Below are 26546 nucleotides of genomic sequence, written 5' to 3' on the forward strand. Positions count from 1 at the left end.
TGATCCAAGGTTGTTGGCAACTTGATCTCTGGTTCCTCTACCTTTTCTAAATCCAGCTTGAACATCTGGAAGTTCATGGTTTATATACTGTTGAAGCCTTGCTTGGAGAATTTTGAGCATTACCTTGTCAGTGTGTGAGATGAGTGCATTTGTGCAGTAGTTTGACCATTCTTTGGCATTGCCTTTCTTTGGGATTGGAATGAAAACTGATATTTTCCAGTCCTTTGGCCACTGCTGAGTTTTCCAAATTTGCTGGCATATTGAGCACAGCACTTCACAGCATCATCTTTTAGGACTTGAAATAGCTCAACTGGAATTCCATTACCTCCACTAGCTTTGTTCGTCATGATGCTTCCTAAGGCCCGCTTGACTTCACATTCCAGGATATCTGGCTCTACGTGAGTGATCACACCATCATGATTATCTGGGTCATGAAGATCTTTTTTGGGTAGTTCTTCTGTGAATTCTTGCCACCTCTTCTTAATATGTTCTGCTTCTGTTAGGTCCATACCATTTCTGTCCTTTATTGTACCCTTCGTTGCATGAAATTGCCCCTTGGTATCTCTAATTTTCTTGAAGAGATCTCTAGTCTTTCCCATTCTATTGCTTTCCTCTATTTCTTTGCATTGATCACTGAGGAAGGCTTTCTTATCTCTCCCTGCTCTTCTTTGGAACTCTGCATTCAAATGGGTATATCTTTCCTTTTCTCCTTTGCCTTTCATTTCTATTTTCACAGCTGTTTGTAAGGCCTCCTCAGACAACCATTTTGCCTTTTTGCATTTCTTTTTCTTGGGGATGGTGTTGATTCCTGTCTCCTGTACAATGTCACAAACCTGCGTCTGTAGTTCTTCAGGTACTCTGTCTATCAGATCTAATCCTTTGAATCCATTTCTCATTTCCACTGTAAGGGATTTGATTTAGGTCATACCTAAATGGTCTAGTGGTTTTCCCTACTTTCTTCAATTTAAGTCTGAATTCCGCAATAAGGAGTTCATGATCTAAGCCACAGTCAGCTCCTGGTCTTGTTTTTGCTAACTGTATAGAACTTCTCCTTCTTTGGCTGCAAAGAATATAATCAATCTGATTTCAGTGTTGACCATCTGGTGATGTCCATGTGTAGAGTCTTCTCTGTGTTTTTGGAAGAAGGTGTTTGCTATAACACAGAAAACTAACCAATATGATCACATGGACCACAGCCTTGTCTAACTCAATGAAACTACGAGCCATGCCATGTTGGGCTACACAAGACGGACAGGTCATGGTGGAGAGAGTTCTGACAAAACATGGTCCACTGGAGAAAGGAATGGCAAACTACTTCAGTATTCTTGCCTTGAGAACCCCATGAACAGTATAAAAAGGCAAAAAGCTAGGACACTGAAAGATGAACCCTCCAGGTCCGTAGGTGCCCAATATGCTACTGGAAATCAGTGGAAAACTAACTCCAGAAAGAAAGAAGAGATAGAGCCAAGGCAAAAACAACACCCAGTTGTGGATGTGACTGGTGATGTGAGTAAGGTCCGATGCTGTAAAGAGCAATATTGTGTAGGAACCTGGAATGTTAGGTCCATGAATCAAGGCAAATTGGAAGTGGTCAAACAGGAGATGGTAAGAGTGAACATCAAAATTTTAGGGATCAGTGAACTAAAATGGACTGGAATGGGTGAATTGAACTCAGATGAACATTATATCTACTACCATGGGCAAGAATCCCTTAGAAGAAATGCAGTAGCCATCATAGTCAACAAAAGAGTCTGAAATGCAGTACATGGATGCAATCTCAAAAACAACAGAATGATCTCAGTTCATTTCCAAGGCAAACCATTCAAATCACAGTAATCCAAGTCTGTGCCCCGACCAATAATGCTGAAGAAGCTGAAGTTGATTGGTTCTATTAAGACCTACAAGACCTTCTAGAACTAACACCTAAAAAAGATGTCCTTTTCATTATAGGAGGACTTCCCTGGTGGCTCAGATGGTAAAGCATCTGCCTACAATGTGGGAGACCTGGGTTCAATCCCTGGGTTGGGAAGATCTCCTGGAGAAGGAAATGGAAACCCACTCCAGTATTCTTGCCTGGAAAAATCCCATGGATGGAGGAGCCTGTAGACTACAGTCCATGGGGTCGCAAAGAGTTGAACTTGACTAAGCGACTTCACTTTTTCATTATAGGGGGCTGGAATGCAAAAGTAGAAAGTCAAGGAATACCTGGAGTAACAGGCATATTTGGCCTTGGAGTATGGAATGAAGCAGGGCAAAGGCTAATAGAGTTTTGCCGAGAAAACGCACTGGTCACAGCAAGCACCCTCTTCAAACAACACAAGAGAAGGCTGTGTACAGGGCACTGCTTTAATCTTGTCTCAGGTAATATAATGAGAACCTTGTCCTTGGGCTTCCCTGGTAGGTCAGATAGTAAAGAATCCACCTACAGTGCAGGAGACCCAGGTTTGATCCCTGGGTTGGGAAGATACCCTGGAGAAGGGAATTGTTACCCATTACAATAATCTTGCCTGGAGAATTCCGCGGACACAGGAGCCTGGTGGTCTGCAGCCCGTAGGGTTGCAAAGTGTCAGATATGACTAAGTGACTAACACACACGATCTGATGAGTTTGAGGTTCCTTTAATCTGGAATGAAGAATAGTGACATCTTCCTCCTTAAAAAAACTAGGAATGAAACTACCATATGATCCAGCAATCCCACTCCTAGGCATATACCCTGCAGAAACCAAAATTGAAAAGGATACATGTATCCCATTGTTCATCACAGCACTATTTACAATAGCTAGAATATGGAAGCAACCTAGATATCCATCAACAGATGAATGGATAAAGAAGTTGTGGTACATATTCAAAATAGAATATTACTTAGCCATAAAAAGAAATGCATTTGAGTCAGTTCTAATGAGGTGGATGAACCTAGAGCCTATTATACAGAGTGAAGTCAGTCAGAAAGAGAAAGATAAATATCATATACTAACACATATATACAGAATCTAGAAAAATGGTACTGAAGAATTTATTTACAGGGCAGCAATGGAGAAATGGACAGAGAGAATAGACTTATGGACATGGGAAGAGAGGAGGACAGGGTGAGATGTATGGAGAGAGTAACACAGAAACTTACTGTGTTTCTATGAAGTAAAATAGATAGCCAATGGGAATTTGCTGTATGTCTCAGGAAACTCAAACAGGGGCTCTGTATCAAGCTAGAGGGGTGGGATAGGGGGGAAGATGTGAGGGAGGTTCAAGAGAGAGCAGATATACATATACCTATGGATGGGGAAACAGTGAAAACAGTGTCAGATTTTATTTTTTGTGGCTCCAAAATCACTGCAGATGGTGACTGCAGCCAAGAAATTAAAAGACGCTTACTCCTTGGAAGGAAAGTTATGACCAACCTAGATAGCATATTGAAAAGCAGAGACATTACTTTGCCAACCAAGGTCCGTGTAGTCAAGGCTATGGTTTTTCCTGTGGTCATGTATGGATGTGACAGTTGGACTGTGAAGAAGGCTGAGCGCCGAAGAATTGATGCTTTTGAACTGTGATGTTGGTGTTGGAGAAGACTCTTGAGAGTCCCTTCGACTGCAAGGAGATCCAACCAGTCCATTCTGAAGGAGATCAGCCCTGGGATTTCTTTGGAAGGAATGATGCTGAAGCTGAAACTCCAGTACTTTGGCCACCTCATGTGAAGAGTTGACTGATTGGAAAAGACTCTGATGCTGGGAGGGATTGGGGGCAGGAGGAGAAGGGGACAACAGAGGATGAGATGGCTGGATGGCATCACTGACTTGATGGACGTGAGTCTGAGTGAACTCCAGGAGTTGGTGCTGGACAGGGAGGCCTGGCGTGCTGCAATTCATGGGGTCGCAAAGAGTCGGACACGACTGAGTGACTGAACTGAACTGATGGCTGATTCCTATTGAGGTTTGACCGAAAACAACAAAATTCTGTAAAGCAATTATCCTTCAATTAAAAAACCAAATAAACAAATAAAAAGAATGATGTCATTTCCATTTATGGGGGGTTTAGTCCTTTTGTATTGTTGTTCAGTCACTAAGTCATGTCCCACTCTTTGTGACCCCATGCACTGCAGCGCGCCAGGCTTCCTTGTCCTTCACTCTCTCCCAGACTTTGCTCAAATCCATATCTACTGAGTCAGTGATGCTATCTAACCCTCTCATCCTCTGTCATTCTCTTTTGTTTTTGCCGTCAATCTTTTCCACCATCAGGGTCCTTTCCAGTGAGTGTGCTCCTTGCGTCAAGTGGCCAGAGTATTGGAGCTTCAGCATCAGTCCTTCCAATTAATATTCAGGATTGATTTCTTTTAGGACTGACTGGTTTGATCTCCTTGCAGTCCAAGGGACTCTCAAGAGTCTTCTCCAGCACCACAACTTGAAAGCATCAGTTCTTTGGCACTCAGCCTTCTTTGTGGTCTAACTCTCACATCCATACATGACTACTGGAAAAACCATAGCTTTGACTACATGCACCTTTGATGGCAAAGTGATATCTCTGCTTTTTAACATGCTGCCTAGGCTTGTCATAGCTTTCCTTCCAAGGAGCAAATGTCTTTTAATTTCATGGCTGCAGTCACCATCCACAGTGATTTTGGCGCCCAAGAAAATAAAGATACTGTTTTATCTCTTGAGGTGGAACCAGGACCCTGCCCAAAGTCTGCACTATTGTTTCCTGGCTGTTCTCTGTTGTCTCTGAATCCCCTCCTTTCCCTGATTAGCAACTGTTTGAATCTAACCTTTGGGACTCAGGGAAGGTCATGGAGGCTGGAGTCTGTTCCCCACAAACAAGGAACAAGAGACATGGAAAGGCTTCTATGCCCAGGATCACCAGAGGCTCCTGCTTAGTTTCACTTTCTTATTACAACCAGACAGATGGACAGCTTTCTAGAGGCAAGAACAATGGTATTGTGGTATATTCTGGCCAGCTTGTGGTTTCTAGATTCAGACTCAAAAGACCAGTGACTTTCTATATTATACATCTGCAGCAAGCCCTAACAGAAAATAAAGTTTGTGGAAGAACGAATGGGGATCAACTCCATGGTCAGAAAATGGGCAGAGGAATTCCTTGATGACTCATTCAGTGGTTAGGACTTCATGCTTTCACTGCCAAGGGCATGGGTTCAATCCTTTGTCTGGGAACTAAGATCCCACACGGTGTAGCCAAAAAAAAAAAGTGGGTTTCTCAAGAAAATGTGCAAGGAAATGGGGATTCTGACCCAGATGTTGTGGCTGCCCTTGTTTATGCTCCCAGAGGCCAGCCCTGTGCCAAAGCCCTTATCATAATGTGTTTATTATAATAGACTATTTCCTTATCCATCTCTTCTACTGGAACTGAGTTCCTAGAATGCATTCACTGTCCTTTACTCTCCTTTGTTGTCCCAGCTTCTAGAACAACCCCAATGCTCAATGTAGACTGAGTAAATGCAGGAATGAATGGACATAACACAAATGTAAATAAGTGTAGAACATATAGAATGCTCTAGGGTCAATAGCCAAGTTACATTCCTAAGAGGTTACTCCAAATTAACTTTGAATCATAAACTCTGTCCTCCAATTTATTGGCTATATAGTTTACCAAACTTGGGCAAATTATTAACATTTGTAAGTCTTATTTATCTGATCTATGTAACAAAAATGTTAATAACACCTACTTCATAGATGAAAAAATTAAATTGGAACATTAAGAAATGCAGAGATGTTGCTCAAAGGATATAAACAAATAGTATAACATGAATAGGTTCTGGGAAACTAATGTACAGTGTGGTGATTATAGTTAATAATCAGATCAGATCAGATCAGTCACTCAGTCGTGTCCGACTCTTTGCGACCCCATGAATCGCAACACGCCAGGCCTCCCTGTCTGTCACCAACTCCTGGAGTTCACTCAGACTCATGTCCATCCAGTCAGTGATGCCATCCAGCCATCTCATCCTCTGTTGTCCCCTTCTCCTCCTGCCCCCAATCCCTCCCAGCATCAGAGTCTTTTCCAATGAGTCAACTCTTCGCATGAGGTGGCCAAAGTACTGGAGTTTCAGCTTTAGCATCATTCCTTCCAAAGAAATCCCAAGGCTGATCTCCTTCAGAATGGACTGGTTGGATCGCCTTGCAGTCCAAGGGACTCACAAGAGTCTTCTCCAACACCACAGTTCAAAAGCATCAATTCTTCGGCGCTCAGCCTTCTTCACAGTCCAACTGTCACATCCATACATGACCACAGGAAAAACCATAGCCTTGACTACACGGACCTTGGTTGGCAAAGTAATGTCTCTATCTAGGTTGAATATACTATCTAGGTTGGTCTAAATTTCCTTCCAAGGAGTAAGCGTCTTTTAATTTCATCCTGCAATCACCATCTGCAGTGATTTTGGAGCCCAGAAAAATAAAGTCTGACACTGTTTCCATTGTTTCCCCATGTATTTCCCATGAAGTGATGGGATCGGATGCCATGATCTTCGTTTTCTGAATGTTGAGCATTAAGCCAACTTTTTCACTCTCCACTTTCACTTTCATCAAGAGGCTCTTTAGTTCCTCTTCACTTTCTGCCATAAGGGTGGTGTCATCTGCATACCTGAGGTTATTGATATTTCTCCCGGCAATCTTGATTCCAGCTTGTGTTTCTTCCAGTCCAGCGTTTCTCATGACGTACTCTGCATAGAAGTTAAATAAGCATGGTGACAATATACAGCCTTGACATACTCCTTTTCCTATTTGGAACCAGTCTGTTGTTCCATGTCCAGTTCTAACTGTTGCTTCCTGACCTGCATACAAATTTCTCAAGAGGCAGATCAGGTGGTCTGGTATTCCCATCTCTTTCAGGATTTTACACAGTTTATTGTGATCCACACAGTCAAAGGCTTTGGAATAGTCAATAAAGCAGAAATAGATGTTTTTCTGGAACTCTCTTGCTTTTTCCATGATCCAGCGGATGTTCGCAATTGATCTCTGGTTCCTCTGCCTTTTCTAAAACCAGCTTGAACACCAGGAAGTTCACAGTTCACATATTGCTGAAGCCTGGCTTGGAGAATTTTGAGCATTACTTTACTAGCGTGTGAAATGAGTGCAATTGTGCGGTAGTTTGAGCATTCTTTGGCATTGCCTTCCTTTGGGATTGGAATGAAAACTGACCTTTTCCAGTCCTGTGGCCACTGCTGAGTTTTCCAAATTTTCTGGCATATTGAGTGCAGCACTTTCACAGCATCATCTTTCAGGATTTGGAATAGCTCAACTGGAATTCTATCACCTCCTCTAGCTTTAATACTGTATTATATATTTGAAAGTTGCTAAGAGAGTAAATCCTAAATGTTTTCAGCACAAAAAAGAAGTGGTGACTGCATGCCGTGATGGAGGGGTTAACTACTAAGAACTGCTGCCTAGTCACCTAAGTCACTTCAGTCATGTTCGACTCTTTGAGACCCCATGGGCCATAGCCTGCCAGGCTTCTCTGTCCATGGGATTCTCCAGGCAAGAATACTAGAGTGGATAGCCATGCCCTCCTCCAGGGGACCTACTCAGCCCAGGGATCAAACCCAAATCTGTTGAGTCTCCTGCATTGGCAGGCAGTTGTTGATCACTAGCGATACCTAGGAATCTATTAATAACTGCTATGGTGGTAATCATTTTGCAGCATATAATTGTATCAGGTCAATCTCTTGGACGGTTTAAGCTTACACAATGTTATATGTCAATTACATCTAATAAACCTCGGGAAAAAACCAGAGCATGAAGTACATAGTCCAGTGTCCTGCCTGCATGGTGCACCTACCCAATAAGTATTAGCTGCTATAATTATGATAAGCTTCTGGTCCTATGTTTCAAAGGCTTTTAACTCATACTTGAGTGACATTAGAGCATCTGTAGGTGGAGTGACATTAGAGCAGCTGTAGGTGAGAGGAATAGGAAAACAATGTCTTTGGTGTGGCCAGAATGGGGCAAGGCCACCAGCATGAAGATCAGGCAATTAGGTGACAAGCCCCAGCAGGGTCCTGGGCCCTGGTCAGACCACAGAGGAATAGCAGGTTCTGCACAGTGGCACAGCCAGTGTGCCCTGAAGATAGTGTGGGCTTCTCACAGAGAAAGTTCTGGAAAGGATGTTAAAGGTACCCATACCAACACCAACCTTCATAGTCAAGCACCCTTTACTCAGCACAGCCTCAAAGAACAACTTCTGAACTGAAGCTGCACTATGACTCCTGGGAATGCTAATCACTTCAATGCTATGGGCTTCTCCTATACAAAAAATCTGCTATTTTTTGTGACTATATTGATATAAAGATACATTATTATGTACTAAAAAATTTCTCTTTTGTCTAAAAATTATTGTTTTTTTTTTTCCTTCTGATTTTAAAAGAAATGGGAGCAAAATTGTGGGCACAGACACCATGGCTGCTCTCCCTAAAGATCAGTGGCCCTGCTCTGGAGAAGTAGGAGAAGCAGATGAATCGGGGGCAAGGGGTCACCAGTTGCTTTGAAGTGGAGAGAGACAAGAAAGCCACCAGATCAAGAACTGGGTGTTTGTCCCCTACCTCTTCCAGAACAGCACTGGAACATCATATTCTAAGACAGGGTTTCTCAACCTCAGCACCATTGCCATTTTGGACAGGATAATTCTTCCTTGTGTTGTGTGTGTTCATGGCAGGGGTTGGGGTGTACCATGCACCCTAAGATATTTAGTAGCATCTTTGGCCTGGACCCCCTAGATGCCAGTGGCAAGCCCTTGCCCTCACCTTCAGTTGTGACGACCCAAAATGACTCCAGACATTGCCAAATGTCACCAGCAGGGTAAAAATCACCCCCAATTAAGACCTGCCATTTTAAGGGTGTTGTTCAGATCCCACCAGGGAAGCTGCAACTAAGGACAATTCTGGCTGACGTGGAGAGTGGGTGGGATAGATGTGCCATCTCCACGTGGAGACAGAGGAAGCCAGTCCTCCTCCTCCATGCGATGGACCACAAATCGGATCTCAGCTCTCCCAGTAAGTGGGGGCCCCACCACTGGCGATGGAGAAAATTTCCCAGAGTGCTAAGGTCCAGGCAGTGGGAGGAGCTCAGGGCTGCGGTCAGGCTTGCAGAGAGTGGGTGCACTGAGTCAGCCACAGCACAGCCCTGCAGAGTCACCCTGTTCCTGTGGCTCGGTGCAGCGTTTGCCCATGAATCTATTATTTAGTTTCTGAAACTTAAGTGCAAGAGTTTTGCTTCTACTCATCTATTCAGCAATGCCTGGAAGCATGCCTCCCAAACCTGCTGCAGGAAGCCTTCCCTAACTTCTCTCCACTCCGGGACTACTGCCCCAGCATGCCTCACAGCCATAACACGGTTTCCTCATCCAAAAGCCCATAAAGTCCCATGACTTCTCTACTCCATCAGTAGCACAGAATTAGTGCTCACAGCACAATCTGTTGAGTGAAAAATAAATAAATAAACACATGCATAAATTAATGACCATAAAGATTCTCTCATTGACTTTTTAAAATAAATCCATAACTGGTTAGAACTCTTTGGCAACATTATGCTGATCCTATTTGGATTCCTGAAAAGAAGGCTGTCCTGATGCAGCTTCGATATTGGATTGGATGTGAAAGAAGGGTGATTTTGCCTAAGCAGGTCAAGGCCAAGCCAAAGATAGCCTGGAGGTGCCCAAGGAAACTCCGGAGCACTTTTCGCGAGGTTTTAGTGACTGCGTGGTGCAGTCCTTGAGTACAACCGCAGAAGAACCGGCTGAAGAAAAGAGGAGAGGCAGAAGGAAAAGAATGGTTGTTGATTGGCTGGCTGGTTGATTGACGCTGCGTAGGCTACACGGAACAGCAGAGCACGTTGTTTGAACTGGGGCAACGGTGGTCTGTCAGTGCCCTGCTTGGCAGCCATTAGCACATCACTTCCTCTCTCTCAGACTCCGTGTCCCCTTCTGACTCTGAGAGGATTGCAAAAATACTCAAAAGTGTATGTGGCTTCCTGTTATGTGCGCCTGTGAATGAACTCACACAACTCGGGCAGGTACAGCTCTAGCAAACTCACCTCATACCTTCTCCCAAGACCCCTTGGAATTCTCAGAAAGGTGAAGGGGCGGCAGGGGGTGGGGGGAGGTTTTGATGGGGACAGTAGGGGGGATGTTAGTTTGGGGCCTTCTCCCACCCGCCCCCCGCCCCCCGCCATTAAGGGTCAATGAATGACTCTTCATTCTTTATGGCAAAAAATAAAGAAGAACTAAAGAGCCTCTTGATCCAAGTGAAAGAGAGTGAAAAAGTTGGCTTAAAGTTCAACATTCAGAAAACTAAGATCATGGCATCTGGTCCCATCACTTCATGGCAAATAGATGGGGAAACAGTGGAAACAGTGGCTGACTGTATTTTTCTGGGCTCCAAAATCACTGCATATGGTGACTGCAGCCATGAAATTAAAAGACGCTTACTCCTTGGAAGGAAAGTTGTGACCAACCTAGACAGCATATTAAAAAGCAGAGATATTACTTTGTCAACAAAGGTCCGTCTAGTCAAGGCTATGGTTTTTTCAGTAGTCATGTATGGATGTGAGAGTTGGACTATAAAGAAAGCTGAGTGCTGAAGAATTGATGCTTTTGAACTGTGGTGTTGGAGAAGACCCTTGAGAGTCCCTTGGACTGCAAAGAGATCCAACCAGTCCATGCTAAGGGAGATCAGTCCTGGGTGTTCATTGGTAGGACTGATGTTGAAGCTGAAACTCCAATACTTTGGCCACCTCATGCGAAGAGCTGACTCATTTGAAAAGACCCTGATGCTGGGAAAGATTGAAGGCAGGAGGAGAAGGGGACGACAGAGGATGAGATGGTTGGATGGCATCACCGACTCAATAGACATGGGTTTGGGTGGACTCTGGGAGTTGGTGATGGACAGGGAGGCCTGGTGTGCTGCGATTCATGGGGTCGCAAAGAGTCGAACATGACTGAGCCACTGAACTGAACTGAACTGAATGACTCAGGACTTCCCTGGTGGTCCCGTGGTTAAGATTGCCTTCCAATGAAGGGAGTGAGGGTTCGATCCCAGGTTAGGGAGCTAAGATCCTACATGCCCAGTGGCCAAAAAAACAAAACATGAAAGAGAAGAAGTATTATAACAAATTCAATAAAGACTTTGAAATTGGTCAACATCAGAAAACAATCTTAAAAAAAAAAGTCAGTGACTCAAAGAGTGTTCTCTGCCTGATGACTGAATATTCTAAGTTTGTCTGGATATCAATCTGGACATGATGAGGCTATGGAAACCACTTCTGTAATTGCTTTACAACACTTTTCTGGGAAATTGTCCTTGTATGAGGCCCAACATGGAAAAAAATTAGAACTTAAGAGTGGAGAAAAACTTATCTTCCTTGAGAATAGCTGGTTCTTCACTCTGATGAGTGTGTGACTTCTGTGAAGCATGTCAGCTATGGCTGGTAGAACGCACAGAGCCTGATCAAAATACATCTTTTGCTGTAAAGCACTTTGTGTCACTTACATAAAGTGCTGGGGCAAAAAATCAAATAAGCAGGTACACAGTGGGCTAAGATTCCTGTGTGTCAGAGATGAGTCACTAGCATATTAAAGATATACATAGAAATGTGACATCCCAGAGATATTGTAGAGCAGGGGCTTCCCAGATGGAGGTGGAAAAAGCCCCACCTCAGGGCATATCCAGATGGGGGAAGTGACTTTATCCCAGGGGAATCCCTGGTCAGTAAAATTCTGTAACTCTCAGACTTCCCTGGTGGCCCAGTTAAGATTCTGAACTCCCAATGCAGGGGGTCCAGGTTCAACCTTTGGTCAGGGAACTAGATCCCACATGCCTCAACCAGGAGTTCACATGCTGCAATTAAGACCTGGCATGGCCAAATAAATAATTTGTTTTTAAGTCTATGACTCTTATAGTGGCAGAAGAATGCCTACAAGCCCCTTTTTGAAGGAAGAATAAACTCTTAGTGAAGCTTCCGCATGAGTCAGCACTGGTATGAGAAGACGGGCCACAAGCTTTTCTTCTGATTGGAAGAGTCTATCAGCTCAATGCATGGGCTGTAATTTCACCAAAACACTTGCTCAAAGAGGCATTCTGTTGAGGTGTGGCATTTTATAGCGCTTTACAGTTTGCAAAGAGCTTCCAGTGCATCCTCTCATTTGATTCTCACAACCCAGTTTCCAGAGAGGAGATGGAGGCTCAGTGAGATTACATGACTTGTCCCAGGTCCCCTTGTAAATGGGAGAATGAAACTCTCCTCTCCTGGTCGAGGGCAGTTGCTGGCAGGTGCATTCCTGTGTGTACAGGGACAGCCTGTCATCTCTCTGGAGCAGAGCAGCAGAGCAGGAGGAGGCTGGCACAGAGGGAACAGCAGTAGGAAAGAGGATTTCTGGGGGGAAATGAATCCCTTGGCCCTCTGACTCCATCCACCCCCCACACAGCCTCCTGCTCCCCAACTTGCCCCCTAGGTTTGTTTCCTAACACTTCCAGTCAACTGACTCTAGCCATTGGGATTGTCCAGGTCTCTCCAAACATGGCTGGGGAATCTGTCTTCCCCGTGTTTATATCCCTAGAAGTTTCTAACAAAGCAATATGCACATGAAAACCAAAACATCTCAGAGTAGTGGCCTTTTAATTTGGGTGCTGAGACCGAGGCTTTGAGGAAAATGACAAGACAGTTCACTGAATAAAGACAGATATGTGCCCAGACCCTACCACTCCCTACTGGCTTCAGGTGTGCTAAAGATGTGGAAAAAAATCACAGCTTTCAAAAATAGAGTCTTCAACTTATTTCCCAAGCTGTTTTTTTTTTTTTTTTTGCTTCTATGAGATGGTGACAGAAGTTTTAAAAAAAATTTTAAAAGGGGAGGAGGAGCTAAGATGGTGGTGGAGTAGGACGGGGAGAACACTTTCTCCCCCACAAATTCATCAAAAGAACATTTAAACGCCGAGTAAATTCCACAAAACAACTTCTAAATGCCGGCAGAGGACATCAGGCACCCAGAAAAGCAACCCAAGTCTTTGAAAGGAGGTAGGAAAAAATATAAAAGACAAAAAAAGGGACAAAAGAGGGAGGGATGGAGGTCCGTCTCGGGAAGGGAGTCTTAAAAAGAAAGAAGTTTCCAAACACCAGGAAACCTTCTCATTGCTGAATCTGTGCCAAGCCTTGGAAGCACAGAGGGCAACATAACAGGGAGGAAAAATAAATAAACAATTAAAACCCGCACATTGTGAGCCCTACGGTAACTCCCCCAGCGGAAAAGCAGCGCAGAAGCCTGCATCCGCCATTAGCAAGCGGGGGCTGGGCAGGAAGGCTCGGCGCGGGCTGCATTGCAAGAATCTGGCCTGAATACCCCGAGCGCTATCTGAGCGAAATAATTTGGGCTAGCAAACCAGACTGTGGGATATCTACCACGCGAAAAGCCAGCCCTAACCTATGACACCGCCAGGCCCACGCACGGAACAAAGGACTGAACAGAGATAGCCGGCGGCAGACCATCCCCCTCCGGTGATAGGCAGCCAGAGCCAGAAGGGGTCAATCGCAGCCCCAGAGAGACATTATCTATGAAACTGTAAGCAGGCTTCTTTGCTAACTAAAACTTCTTGGGGGTCTGAACAATCAACATCTGCCTGAGAAGGTGTGCCAGTTGTACACCTAGATAACTGAGCGGCGGGGAGGCGATAAGTCGCAGCAATTGCGCGTGCCAAACACCTCATCACCTGAGCTGCTCGGATCTGGGAAGGGCACAAAATGCAGGCCCAACCAAGAGTCTGTGCCTCTGAGGACTACCCGAGTGCCTGAACCTGAGCAGCTTGGACCTGGGAAGTACAGGCAGCCCAGGGCCGGCCACAGATGGTTCCCAGCGGAGCAACCTAGAGCCTGAGCAGCGTGGGCAGAGAGGCTACACGTGCTGTGAACGGGGGGCAGGCCCAGTGTGGCTGAGGCACTGCAAGCACACGCCAGTGTTACTTGTTTGCAGCATCCCTTCCTACCTCCCCTCAGCACAACTGAACAAGTGAGCCTAAAAAAAAAAAAAAAAAGTGTCCTCCACCATCCCCTTTGTGTCAGGGCGGAAACCAGACACTGAAGAGACCAGCAAACTATAAGAAAAAGCTATAACAGAGGGAACCACCTTGGAAGCTACAGGCAATAGATTAAAACCCTGTGGTTACTACCAACTACATAGGAAGGGGCCTATAGATCTTGAGAAATATAAGTCGGACCAAGGAACTAGCCAAAAATGAACTGAACCCACAATACTCACAACAAAACCAGAGAAAGTCCTAGATATATTTTTACCATTTATACGATCATTCTTTATTTCTTTCTTTTTAATTATTTTTTAATTAAAAAAAATTTTTAAGTCCTCTATTATTCCTTTAATTTCCACTTTTATAACCGATTACTTTGCAAAAAAAAAAAAGAAGACCCTATTTTTTTTTAAAGCAAACTTTATATATTTTTTTTATAATTTTTTTGACCTTTTTTTTTTCCTTCTTTTCTTTAACATTGTATTTTTGAAATTCCAAACTCTACTCTAGATTTTTAATTTTAGCTTTTTGGTATTTGTTATCAATTTTGTACCTATAGTTTTGTTTGTTTGTTTGTTTGTTTTTTATAATTTCTGTGACCCTTTTTTCTTTTTTCTTTTTCTTTTTCTCTGTATCTTTCTCTTCTTCTTTTAAATAACATTGTATATCTGAAATTCCAAACTCTACTCTAGATTTTTAATTTATGCTTTTTGGTATTTGTTATCAATTTTGTACCTGTATTTTTTTTTTAAGATTTATGCGACTTTGTTTGTTCTTGTTTGTTTGTTTTTTTTTCTCTCTCTTTCTTTTTCTTCTTCTTTTTTTAACATTGTATTTTTGAAATTCCAAACTCTAGTCTAGATTTTTTTTTTAAACATTTTCAGTCGGATTTTATTAAAAAAAAAAAAAAAGCAGCAGATCAACATTACAATTCAAGAACCTAATCTAAATATGCACTTGACAAGGAAGCACATCCAAATATGGAGTGAAAAAAATTTTCCAAAAACCATCAAACGTATCATCTCCAAATACATCACTTCTGCAGGCCTTTTGTTGAGTGGAATCATAAACAAAAACAGAAGATTTATTGCTGTGAAAACAAATCTGTAGTACAGTAGTATGAATCTTGGGTGTTAAGTAAGCATAATCAGTTGAATCAAGTTAGGAAGTTGAAACTCTAATAAGAAATTCGTGTGTGTGTGAGCAAAGTCTGTAAGCCAGTTGACCCAAGAGCAACTGAGATATCTAACTTGTTCACCGAGACCAGACACCACTTTAAATCTCCATTTTTTGAGGGCAATTAAAAATTACTATTCCGACAGCCCACAAAGCAAAAAAAAAAAAAAAAAAAAAAAAACCTGTAGAAAGCAATTAAAACTATGTTCAAAGAGCCACTTTTTTCAGCTCAATTTCAGCACCCCAAGGAAAAAAAAAAACATCCATGACTATCACAGATGAAAACAGAATAAATGTCATTGGAATCAGTTACTTTTCCCCACTGAGGTATAAAATCTATATAGAAATTTGATACTATACTATAACAAATTGTACTTTTCATAGTTCTAATTTCCTTTAAACCCTGTTTAATATAGTTTGTTTTTTAAATTGTAAAAATGTTTTCATGATTCTGAATCTGGTTCCAGTTCATTTATTTTTATATCAGTATTTAATATACTGGCTACCAGTTCTAATCAGAAAAAAAATCTTAGACGTCTCTTCATTATGATAGCACAGTCAGCGGAACTCACTGCTGTGCACGCAAACCATAAAAGGTGCAGCTCTCTGGAAAGCACAGTTCGCAGACTGTTTCAGTCTGAGTATTCTTTATGATGATTCTTGATGACCGACTCTTTCAATCTTGTAAACATCAGTGTGCACAGTCTCGCTACTACATAGTTGCATGTCCTGGGACAGGAAGGCTGGTTCACAGCTAGTGGAAGCGAGGGCAGTCTATAAAGTTTTAATGGCTGATAAACCTTACATCCTGCAGAAGGAAAGCACTTTTCCTTTTTTTGCTACTTAAGAATGTGGCAGAAATGTATGCTGAGGTAGCCCAGTCAGTCCTTACGTTTTCCTTTTTTTGTAAATTTGGTCTCAGAATATTTCTGGAAGGGTGACGTTCCGAAGAAGCCACTGCTGGGATCGGCTTCCGCTGCAGTCTCTGATGCTGGGCACCTGGCTGTCCTCGTCTGTGGCTTTGTCCAGGCACTGGTTACTGTTCACATGCTGCAGGGTCAATTTCACCGGGTCATAGTCCCAAAGCTGGTTGCCTTTTAGGTGGTGGCATTTGAGCATTGTGACTGGGCCATTAAGTTTGGAGACATCCAAGCAAAGGTCATCTGTACTAATTTCTTTGTTGGCAGTGTAAGAGAAAACCTGATTACCTCCCATACCATGACAGTTAAAAATTCCAACTTTTTCATTCTCTTTTCTAGCCATGTTATCTAGACACTGATTTGTTTCCACATTTCGTATCTCTCCCAAAGAGAAATAGTGACGTGGAATCTGAGAATCAGGATAAATATTCTCTAGGTACCAAGAGAATGGTCTGCATTGGAGTTTGTGCCTTAGACCAAGTCTTGATGATATATCTCCATAATCTACCTTTGTAACACCTGGAGAAATTATATAGAAGAAATTCTTGAATTCATCCATCCATACTTCTGCAAGTCGTCTGTTATTTTTATTGATAATCTGCCCCGTGCCTCCTGGAAACGTGTAGGGTGTAGCTTTCCGAAACACATGTCCAACATGTGAGCAAGTAACAATCTCCAAAGTTCCTCCACACTGCCAAATCCTAAAGGAAATTTCTAGGTTTTCTCCTCCCCAAATATCCATTCCAGCATCATATGTTCCAGTTTCCTGAAAGTAATCTCTGTCTATTGAGAAAAGGCCTCCTGCCATTGTAGGTGTTCTCACAGGAAGAGTCCGATCACCTTTCCTTCTGTCCATTTCTCTTTGGGGAACAGGATACCAGCGAAAGTTGAGCTTCCAGTTGAACCCACCATAGGTCATGTCAGAACCTGCCATGTACTCGAAAGTGTCATCACTGATCACATCTATGATGGGACAGACCACTGTCTTCCTGTCGTGTTTGATCCTGGCTAAGAGAGGCTCCAGCCACCCCACTGTGCACTCACAGTGCGCATCTAAAAAGGTGGTCACTTGGCCTTTAGACACAGCAGCACCTTTTAACCTAGCTCTGATCAATCCAGAACGCTGCTCCATTCGAATGACGTGAACGGGTACTTTTAATTTTTTCACTTAACTCTCTAGAGGTCTTTTTAAAAAGTCTCTTTCACTGGCATCATCTACTAGAACAATTTCTTCTAGCATGTGCCTTGGTGAGTGATTAATGATGCTATGGACAGTTCGCAGAAGTGTGCTCCAAGCCTCATTGTGGAAAACAATCACCACACTGGTTGTAGGAAGGTTATTTGGATACACCTTTGTTTTACACCCTTCTAACCTAACATCTGGTAGAGATCTGTTGAGTGCAATCATCTCACTTGCCATTAAATTGAACTGATTGATTTTAAACATGTCTTTCATCTTTTCTTGATCCTGTTTAGGAATGACGACTGGTTTCCCCATTTCTCCAGGACCTTCATGAGGCTTTTGTACTGGCTCTAGAACATCCCCAGCAGGAAGTCCTCTCTCTTTTTTTTCATCACATTTGTTGCATTCACTGAAGTAAAGCAGCAGGAACATATCCAAGAGTACCCAAATCAAGGAGGTGGCTAGGACCACCTTGCAGTATGCAAATTTTCTCATGGCACTTTAAGTCAAATGCAAAATTTTAAAATATATATATATATATAAATATACAAAGATTACAAAAATTATTCCAATCCAGTTTCATCAGAAATCACTTTCATAACCCCAAAGTGGCTTTTCAAATGAATTCACATCCCAAATCCACATGTCCCACATCTCCTGCTCGCTCCGCACGCGGCGGCAGCGGTATCGGGTGCTCCTCGAGGCCAGCCCCAGCGGTCGCGGCGCGGTCCCACGGGCCGCATCGCGGGCGCTACTCTCGGGCCGCCGTCCGCAGCGCCGCCTTCTCAGCCACTCTCTACTCTAGATTTTTAACTTTTGCTTTTCGGTATTAGTTATCAATTTTGTACCTATATTTTCTTTATAATTTTTGCGAAATTGTTTGTTTTGTTTGTTCATTTTTCTCTCTTTCTTTTCCTTCTTCTTTTCTTTTACATCATATTTTTGAAATTCCAAACTCTACTCTAGATTTTTAATTTTTTATTTTATGTATTTGTTACCAATTTTGTACCTTTAAGAACCCAATCATCAGGACCCATTTTTCACTAGGGAGCGAGATTACTGGCTTAACTGCTCTCTCTCCCTTTGGACTCTCCTTTTTCTCCACCAGGTCACCTGTGTCTCCTCCCTAACCCCTCTCTACTCTACCCAACTCTGTGAATTTCTGTGTTTTCCAGACGGTGGAGAACACTTAGGGAACTGATTACTGGCTGGATCTGTCTTCCTCCTTTTCATTCCACCCATTTATCCTCCTGGCCACCTCTGCCACCTTCCTCCTTCTTCTCTTCTCTGTATAACTCTGTGAACAACTCTGAGCGGTCCAGTTGTGGAGTGCACATAAGGAAGAGATTACTGAATAGCCCACTCTCTCCTCTATTGATTTCACCTCATCTCATTCGGGTCACCTCTAACTCCCTCCTCACTCTTCTCTTCTCCATATAACGCTGTAAACCTCTCTGGGTGAAACAAGTTTCAGGGCAAGACATACCAAGCAAATTCTCCAGCAGCAAGGAACACAGCCCTGAGCTCCAAGATACAGGCAGCCCAAAGTCACCCCAAAACCATAGACATCCCATAACTCATTACTGGACATTTCATTGCACTCCAGAGAGAAGAAATACAGCTCCACCCACCAGAACACCGACACAAGCTTCCCTAACCAGGAAACCTTGACAAACCACCTGTACAAACCCACACAGAGCGAGGAAATGCCACAATAAAGAGAACTCCACAAACTGCCAGAATACAGAAAGGACACCCCAAACTCAGCAATTTAAACAAGATGAAGAGACAGAGGAATACCCAGCAGATAAAGGAACAGGATAAATGCCCACAAAACCAAACCAAAGAGGAAGAGATAGGGAATCTACCTGATAAAGAATTCTGAATAATGATAGTGAAATTGATCCAAAATCTTGAAATCAAAATGGAATCACAGATAAATAGCTTGGAGACAAAGATTGAGAAGATACAAGAAAGGTTTAACAAGGACCTAGAAGAAATAAAAGAGAGTCAAAATATAATGAATAATGCAATAAATGAAATTAAAAACACTCTGGAGGCAACAAATAGTAGAATAACAGAGGCAGAAGTTAGGATTAGTGAATTAGAAGATAGAATGGTAGAAATAAATGAATCAGAGAGGATAAAAGAAAAAAGAATTAAAAGAAATGAGGACAATCTCAGAGACCTCCAGGACAGTATTAAACGCTACAACATTCGAATCATAGGGGTCCCAGAAGAAGAAGACAAAAAGAAAGACCATGAGAAAATACTTGAGGAGATAATAGTTGAAAACTTCCCTAAAATGGGGAAGGGAATAATCACCCAAGTCCAAGAAACCCAGAGAGTCCCAAACAGGATAACCCCCCCAAGACACATATTAATCGAATTAACAAAGATCAAACACAAAGAACAAATATTAAAAGCAGCAAGGGAAAAACAACAAATAACACACAAGGGAATTCCTATTAGAATAACAGCTGATCTTTCAATAGAAACTCTTCAAGCCAGGAGGGAATGGCAAGACATACTTAAGGTGATGAAAGAAAATAACCTACAGCCCAGATTATTGTACCTGGCAAGGATCTCATTCAAATACGAAGGAGAAATCAAAAGCTTCTCAGAGAAGCAAAAGCTGAGAGAATTCAGCACCACCAAACCAGCTCTCCAACAAATACTAAAGGATATTCTCTAGACAGGAAACACAAAAACGGTGTATAAACTTGAACCCAAAACAATAAAGTAAATGGCAATGGGATCATACTTATCAGTAATTACCTTAAACGTAAATGGGTTGAATGCCACAACCAAAAGACAAAGACTGGCTGAATGGATACAAAAACAAGACCCCTACATATGTTGTCTACAAGAGACCCACCTCAAAACAGGGGACACATACAGACTGAAAGTGAAGGGCTGGAAAAAGATTTTCCATGCAAATAGGGACCAAAAGAAAGCAGGAGTAGCAATACTTATATCAGATAAAATGGACTTTAAAACAAAGGCTGTGAAAAGAGACAAAGATGGTCACTACATAATGATCAAAGGATCAATCCAAGAAGAAGATATAACAATTATAAATATATATATGCACCTAACACGGGAGCGCCACAATATGTAAGACAAATGCTAACAAGTATGAAAGGAGAAATTAACAATAACACAATAATAGTGGGAGACTTTAATACCCCACTCACACCTATGGATAGATCAACTAAACAGAAAATTAACAAGGAAACACAAACGTTAAATGATACAATAGACCAGTTAGACCTAATTGATATCTATAGGACATTTCATCCCAAATCAATGAATTTCACTTTTTTCTCAAGTGCTCATGGAACCTTCTTCAGGATAGATCACATCCTGGGCCATAAATCTAGCCTTGGTAAATTCAAAAAAACTGAAATCATTCCAAGCATCTTTTCTGACCACAATGCAGTAAGATTAGATCTCAATTACACGAGAAAAACTATTAAAAATTCCAACATATGGAGGATGAACAACACGCTGCTGAATAAACCAACAAATCACAGAAGAAATCAAAAAAGAAATCAAAATTTGCGTAGAAATGAATGAAAATGAAAACACAACAACCCAAAACCTGTGGGACACTTTAAAAGCAGTCCTAAGGGGAAAGTTCATAGCAATACAGCCCTACCTCAAGAAACAAGAAAAAAGTCAAATAAATAACCTAACCCTACACCTAAAGCAACGAGAAAAGGAAGAAATGAAGAACCCCAGGGTTAGTAGAAGGAAAGAAATCTTAAAAATTAGGGCAGAAATAAATGCAAAAGAAACAAAAGAGACCATAGCAAAAATCAACAAAGCCAAAAGCTGGTTCTTTGAAAGGATAAATAAAATTGACAAACCATTAGCCAGACTCATCAAGAAACAAAGGGAGAAAAATCAAATCCATAAAATTAGAAATGAAAATGGAGAGATCACAACAGACAACACAGAAATACAAAGGATCATAAGAGACTACTATCAACAATTATATGCCAATAAAATGGACAACGTGGAAGAAATGGACAAATTCTTAGAAAAGTACAACTTTCCAAAACTAGACCAGGAAGAAATAGAAAATCTTAACAGACCCATCACAAGCACGGAAATTGAAACTGTAATCAAAACTCTTCCAGCAAACAAAAGCCCAGGTCCAGAAGGCTTCACAGCTGAATTCTACCAAAAATTTAGAGAAGAGCTAATACCTATTCTGCTCAAACTCTTCCAGAAAATTGCACAGGAAGGTAAACTTCCAAACTCATTCTATGAGGCCACCATCACCCTAATACCAAAACTTGACAAAGATGCCACAAGAAAAAGAAAACTACAGGCCAATATCACTGATGAACATAGATGCAAAAATCCTTAACAAAATTCTAGCAATCAGAATCCAACAACACATTAAATAGATCATACACCATGACCAAGTGGGCTTTATCCCAGGGATGCAAGGATTCTTCAATATCCACAAATCAATCAATGTTATACACCACATTAACAAATTGAAAAATAAAAACCATATGATTATCTCAATAGATGCAGAGAAAGCCTTTGACAAAATTCAACATCCATTTATGATAAGAACTCTCCAGAAAGCAGGAATAGAAGGAATATACCTCAACATAATAAAAGCTATCTATGACAAGCCCACAGCAAACATTATCCTCAATGGTGAAAAATTGAAAGCATTTCCTCTAAAGTTAGGAACAAGACAAGGGTGCCCACTTTCACCATTACTATTCCACATAGTTTTGGAAGTTTTGGCCACAGCAATCAGAGCAGAAAAAGAAATAAAAGGAATCCAAATTGGAAAAGAAGACGTAAAACTCTCACTGTTTGCAGATGACATGATCCTCTACATAGAAAACCCTAAAGACTCCACCAGAAAATTACTAGAACTAATCAATGATTATAGTAAAGTTGCAGGATATAAAATCAACACACAGAAATCCCTTGCATTCCTATACACTAATAATGAGAAAACCAAAAGAGAAATTAAGGAAACAATTCCATTCACCATTGCAACAGAAAAAATAAAATACTTAGGAATATATCTACCTAAAGAAACTAAAGACCTATATATAGAAAACTATAAGACACTGGTGAAAGAAATCAAAGAAGACATTAATAGATGGAGAAATATACCATGTTCATGGATTGGAAGAATCAATATAGTGAAAATGAGTATACTACCCAAAGCAATTTATAGATTCAATGCAATCCCTATCAAGCTACCAATGGTATTCTTCACAGAGCTAGAACAAATAATTTCACAATTTGTATGGAAATACAAAAAACTTCGAATAGCCAAAGTGATCTTGAGAAAGAAGAATGGAACTGGAGGAAACAACCTACCTGACTTCAGGCTCTATTACAAAGGCACAGTTATCAAGATGGTATGGTACTGGCACAAAGACAGAAATATTGATCAATGGAACAAAATAGAAAGCCCAGAGATAAATCCACACACATATGGACACCTTATCTTTGACAAAGGAGGCAAGAATATACAATGGATTAAAGACAATCTCTTTCACAAGTGGTGCTGGGAAAACTGGTCAACCACTTGTAAAAGAATGAAACTAGAACACTTTCTAACACCATACACAAAAAAAAACTCAAAATGGATTAAAGATCTCAACGTAAGACCAGAAACTATAAAACTCCTAGAGGAGAACACTCTCTGACATACATCACAGCAGGATCCTCTATGACCCACCTCCCAGAATATTGGAAATAAAAGCAAAAATAAACAAATGGGACCTAATTAAACTTAAAAGCTTCTGCACAACAAAGGAAACTATTAGCAAGGTGAAAAGGCAGCCTTCAGAATGGGAGAAAATAATAGCAAATGAAGCAATGGACAAACAACTAATCTCAAAAATATACAAGCAACTCCTACAGCTCAACTCCAGAAAAATAAATGACCCAATCAAACAATGGGCCAAAGAACTAAATAGACATTTCTCCAAAGAAGACATACAGATGGCTAACAAACACATGAAAAGATGCTCAACATCACTCATTATCAGAGAAATGCAAATCAAAACCACTATGAGGTACCATTTCACGCCAGTCAGAATGGCTGCGATCCAAAAGTCTACTAGCAATAAATGCTGGAGAGGGTGTGGAGAAAAGGGAACTCTCTTACACTGTTGGTGGGAATGCAAACTAGTACAGCCACTATGGAGAACAGTGTGGAGATTCCTTAAAAAACTGGGAATAGAACTGCCTTATGATCCAGCAATCCCACTGCTGGGCATACACACTGAGGAAACCAGAAGAAAAAGAGACACGTGTACCCCAATGTTCATCCCAGCACTGTTTATAATAGCCAGGACATGGAAGCAACCTAGATGCCCATCAGCAGATGAATGGATAAGAAAGCTGTGGTACATATACACAATGGAGTATTACTCAGCCATTGAAAAGAATACATTTGAATCAGTTCTAATGAGATGGATGAAACTGGAACCTATTATACAGAGTGAAGTAAACCAGAAAGAAAAACACCAATACAGTATACTAACGCATATATATGGAATTTAGAAAGATGGTAACAATAACCCTGTGTACGAGACAGCAAAAGAGACACTGATGTATAGATCAGTCTTATGGACTCTGTGGGAGAGGGAGAGGGTCGGGAGATTTGGGAGAATGGCATTGAAACATGTATAATATCATGTATGAAACGAGTCGCCAGTCCAGGTTCAATGCACGATACTGGATGCTTGGGGCTGGTGCATACCCCAGAAAGAGGGTATGGGGAGGGAGGAGGGAGGAGGGAGGAGGGTTCAGGATGGGGAACACAGGTATACCTGTGGCAGATTCATTTCGATATTTGGCAAAACTAATACAATATTGTAAAGTTTAAAAATAAAATAAAATTAAAAAAACAAAAAACAAATAAAACAACAACAACAACAAAAATTTTAAAAGGTCCAAAATGGAGTAACTAATGCTAAGCCCATATCAGCCAACCAAGACTTAATAAAGTGAAAGAAAGTGAAGTCGCTCAGTCGTGTCCTACTCTTTTTGACCCCATGGACTGTAGCCTACCAGACTCCTCTGTCCATGGGATTTCCCAGGAAAGAATACTGGAGTGGGTTGCCATTTCCTTCTCCAGGAGATCTTCCCAACCCAGGGATTGAACCCAGGTCTCCTGCATTGTAGGCAGACGCTTTACAGTCTGAGCCACCAGGGAAGTTCTAACCTAATGCCTAACCTAATTAATTGCATGCAGTTTTGGTTTCTCACAGGGATGTAACTTTTCACTAGTCCGTCTCGAATTATCTGGTCAGAACTAGTGAGATGATCTGCCTGGTAGACCCCTGCTTTTCAGGAAAGTGACCTGGCCTGAAACAATCCACTCTTTGATAGAATAACTTTGCCATGCCTCCTTCTGCCTATAAAACTCCTCCATTTTGTACAGCTCCTCAAAGCTCCCTTCTACCTTCTATGATGGTATGCTGTCCATTTCATGAATCATTAAATAAAGCCAATTATGTGGACTTCCCTGGCGGTCGACCGGTTAAGACTCCACACTTAACCATGTGGAATCACTGCAGGGGGCCTGGGTCCAAACCCTGGTGTGCGAACTAAGATCCTGCATGCTGCAAGGTGTGGCCAAAAGAAATAATAACAATTTTAAAAAATAAAGCCAACTAGCTTTAAATTTACCCAGTTGAATTTTTACTTTTAGCAATAGGAATTCTGAGAGGAGAGGAAATTTCTCTCAGGTGCCTGTCAAATTTTTCCAGAAGAGTCAGCCACAGTCCCTTTACCAGAAGACTGAGACTAGCAGTGGGCAAGGTCTGGCAGCTGGGCTCCAGGGGACAGTTCTGAGGGCCCAGCCCAGGCTCATGCATGGCACCTGTCGCACAGATACCATGGCTGGGCCTGGTGGGGAGAGAGACTGTCTGGCTATGGTGGGCAGAGGGTCCCCACTCAGTCAGCTCCCCCCAACCCCGGCCCTGGTTTTTAGGTGGCCAAACTAGGCTGGAAAGAATGGTGGGAGCAGGGCTCAAGGATGAGCTGGAGAGGCCTCCAGATGGGTTATTGTCCCTTTACTTCTCTGGGCCTCAGCTTCCTTATATGTAAAATGGGAACAGAGGTGTATGCCTCAGTGGCTTGAAGGAGGAAAATAAAGTACATAATACTAGGACATATCAGCCATTCGGTAAACAGTAGTTCCATGTCTCTCACCCTCTCTCATCCTCTCTCTCTCTCTGCTTTCCTCTTTCTCTTTGCTTTGCTTCAGAAAGGCTTTCTGATCAAAGAAATCATAATGCTGAGAAACCTGGAAAACAAACACCTAGATTCAACAGAGTAAAACAGAGGGCCTTTCAGCTCTCCCTTCTGCCTTTGTAATTCATTCACGGAGTTCAGCACTGAGGATGGGATGTTTGCCTTGCGACAGTGGCAGCAGAAGAACAGCTGTGAAAATTCAACATCTCACTTGGAACACAAGCCACCTTCCTCATGAATCTGCATTAGAACTCCACACTGGGACCTTTCTCCAGGGTCTTTCCTCTTTTCGGCTACCCCACCAATCTGCCTGCAATGCAGGAGACCTGGGTTTGATCCCTGGGTCAGGAAGATCTCCTGGAGAAGGGAATGGCAACCTGCTCCAGTATTCTTGCCTGGAGAATCCCATGGACAGAAGACCCTGGCAGGCTACAGCACATGACACTGCAAAGAGTCGGACACGACTGAGAGACTAACACTTAACACACACCCCACCTCTATCATCCCCTCTCTTCTACCAGCACTCACCAAGGGGTTGGGGTGCTCACAGGTAGTGATGGCAGAGTTCATGGCCGCTTGAGGTCTTCTCTTTTTGCCTTCCTCTCAGAACAGAAAAGAAACGAAGCCGCTGCTAGAGAGGAAGATTAACTTCTCACAGCCTGCCAAAATAATAAGAGAGAGGGAAAGATGAGGATCCAAGAGGGTGGGGCCTCCAAGCCCCACCTACTGGTCTCTAACAGACATCCCCTCCAGCCCTCTTAGGTCACTTCAGGGGACCGAGGTACATCCAGTGATCGTAAGCGTTGCATCATTTGAAAAGTGTGGGTAGTTGCAGAGAAGTTAATGATCCCCCATGGCACCAAGGAAACAAATCAGGGGGCAGCCTGTTGAGATGTGGCAGGACAGCACTTTCTGGAAACCAGGTTCCCAGGGGCAAGAGAAGAGGGGGTGAGTCTCTGGGCCAGACAGAGGGGCTTTTCTGTTTTCTAAAGCTGATTTCTA

At 42.2% G+C, this 26546-nt stretch overlaps 2 protein-coding genes across 2 annotated transcripts in view; both read right to left on the minus strand.

The window, feature by feature from the left end:
* Positions 1-26190, minus strand: part of LOC514257 (uncharacterized) — an 84250-nt gene extending 58060 nt beyond the window's left edge. The window contains 1 exon segment of the mRNA NM_001075657.1: positions 26073-26190. Coding sequence (NP_001069125.1) covers positions 26073-26114 — 42 coding nt within the window. The 5' untranslated portion in view covers positions 26115-26190.
* Positions 15642-17981, minus strand: LOC100300881 (polypeptide N-acetylgalactosaminyltransferase 1-like). Its single transcript, XM_059885943.1, has one exon. It carries the CDS (start codon positions 17235-17237, stop codon positions 16104-16106), a length of 1134 nt encoding a protein of 377 aa, XP_059741926.1. The 5' UTR covers positions 17238-17981; the 3' UTR covers positions 15642-16103.
* Positions 26191-26546: the final 356 nt, after the last annotated feature.

This window comes from Bos taurus, chromosome 4 (genome assembly GCF_002263795.3).
Source record: "Bos taurus isolate L1 Dominette 01449 registration number 42190680 breed Hereford chromosome 4, ARS-UCD2.0, whole genome shotgun sequence".
Classification (NCBI taxonomy): Eukaryota; Metazoa; Chordata; class Mammalia; order Artiodactyla; family Bovidae; genus Bos; species Bos taurus.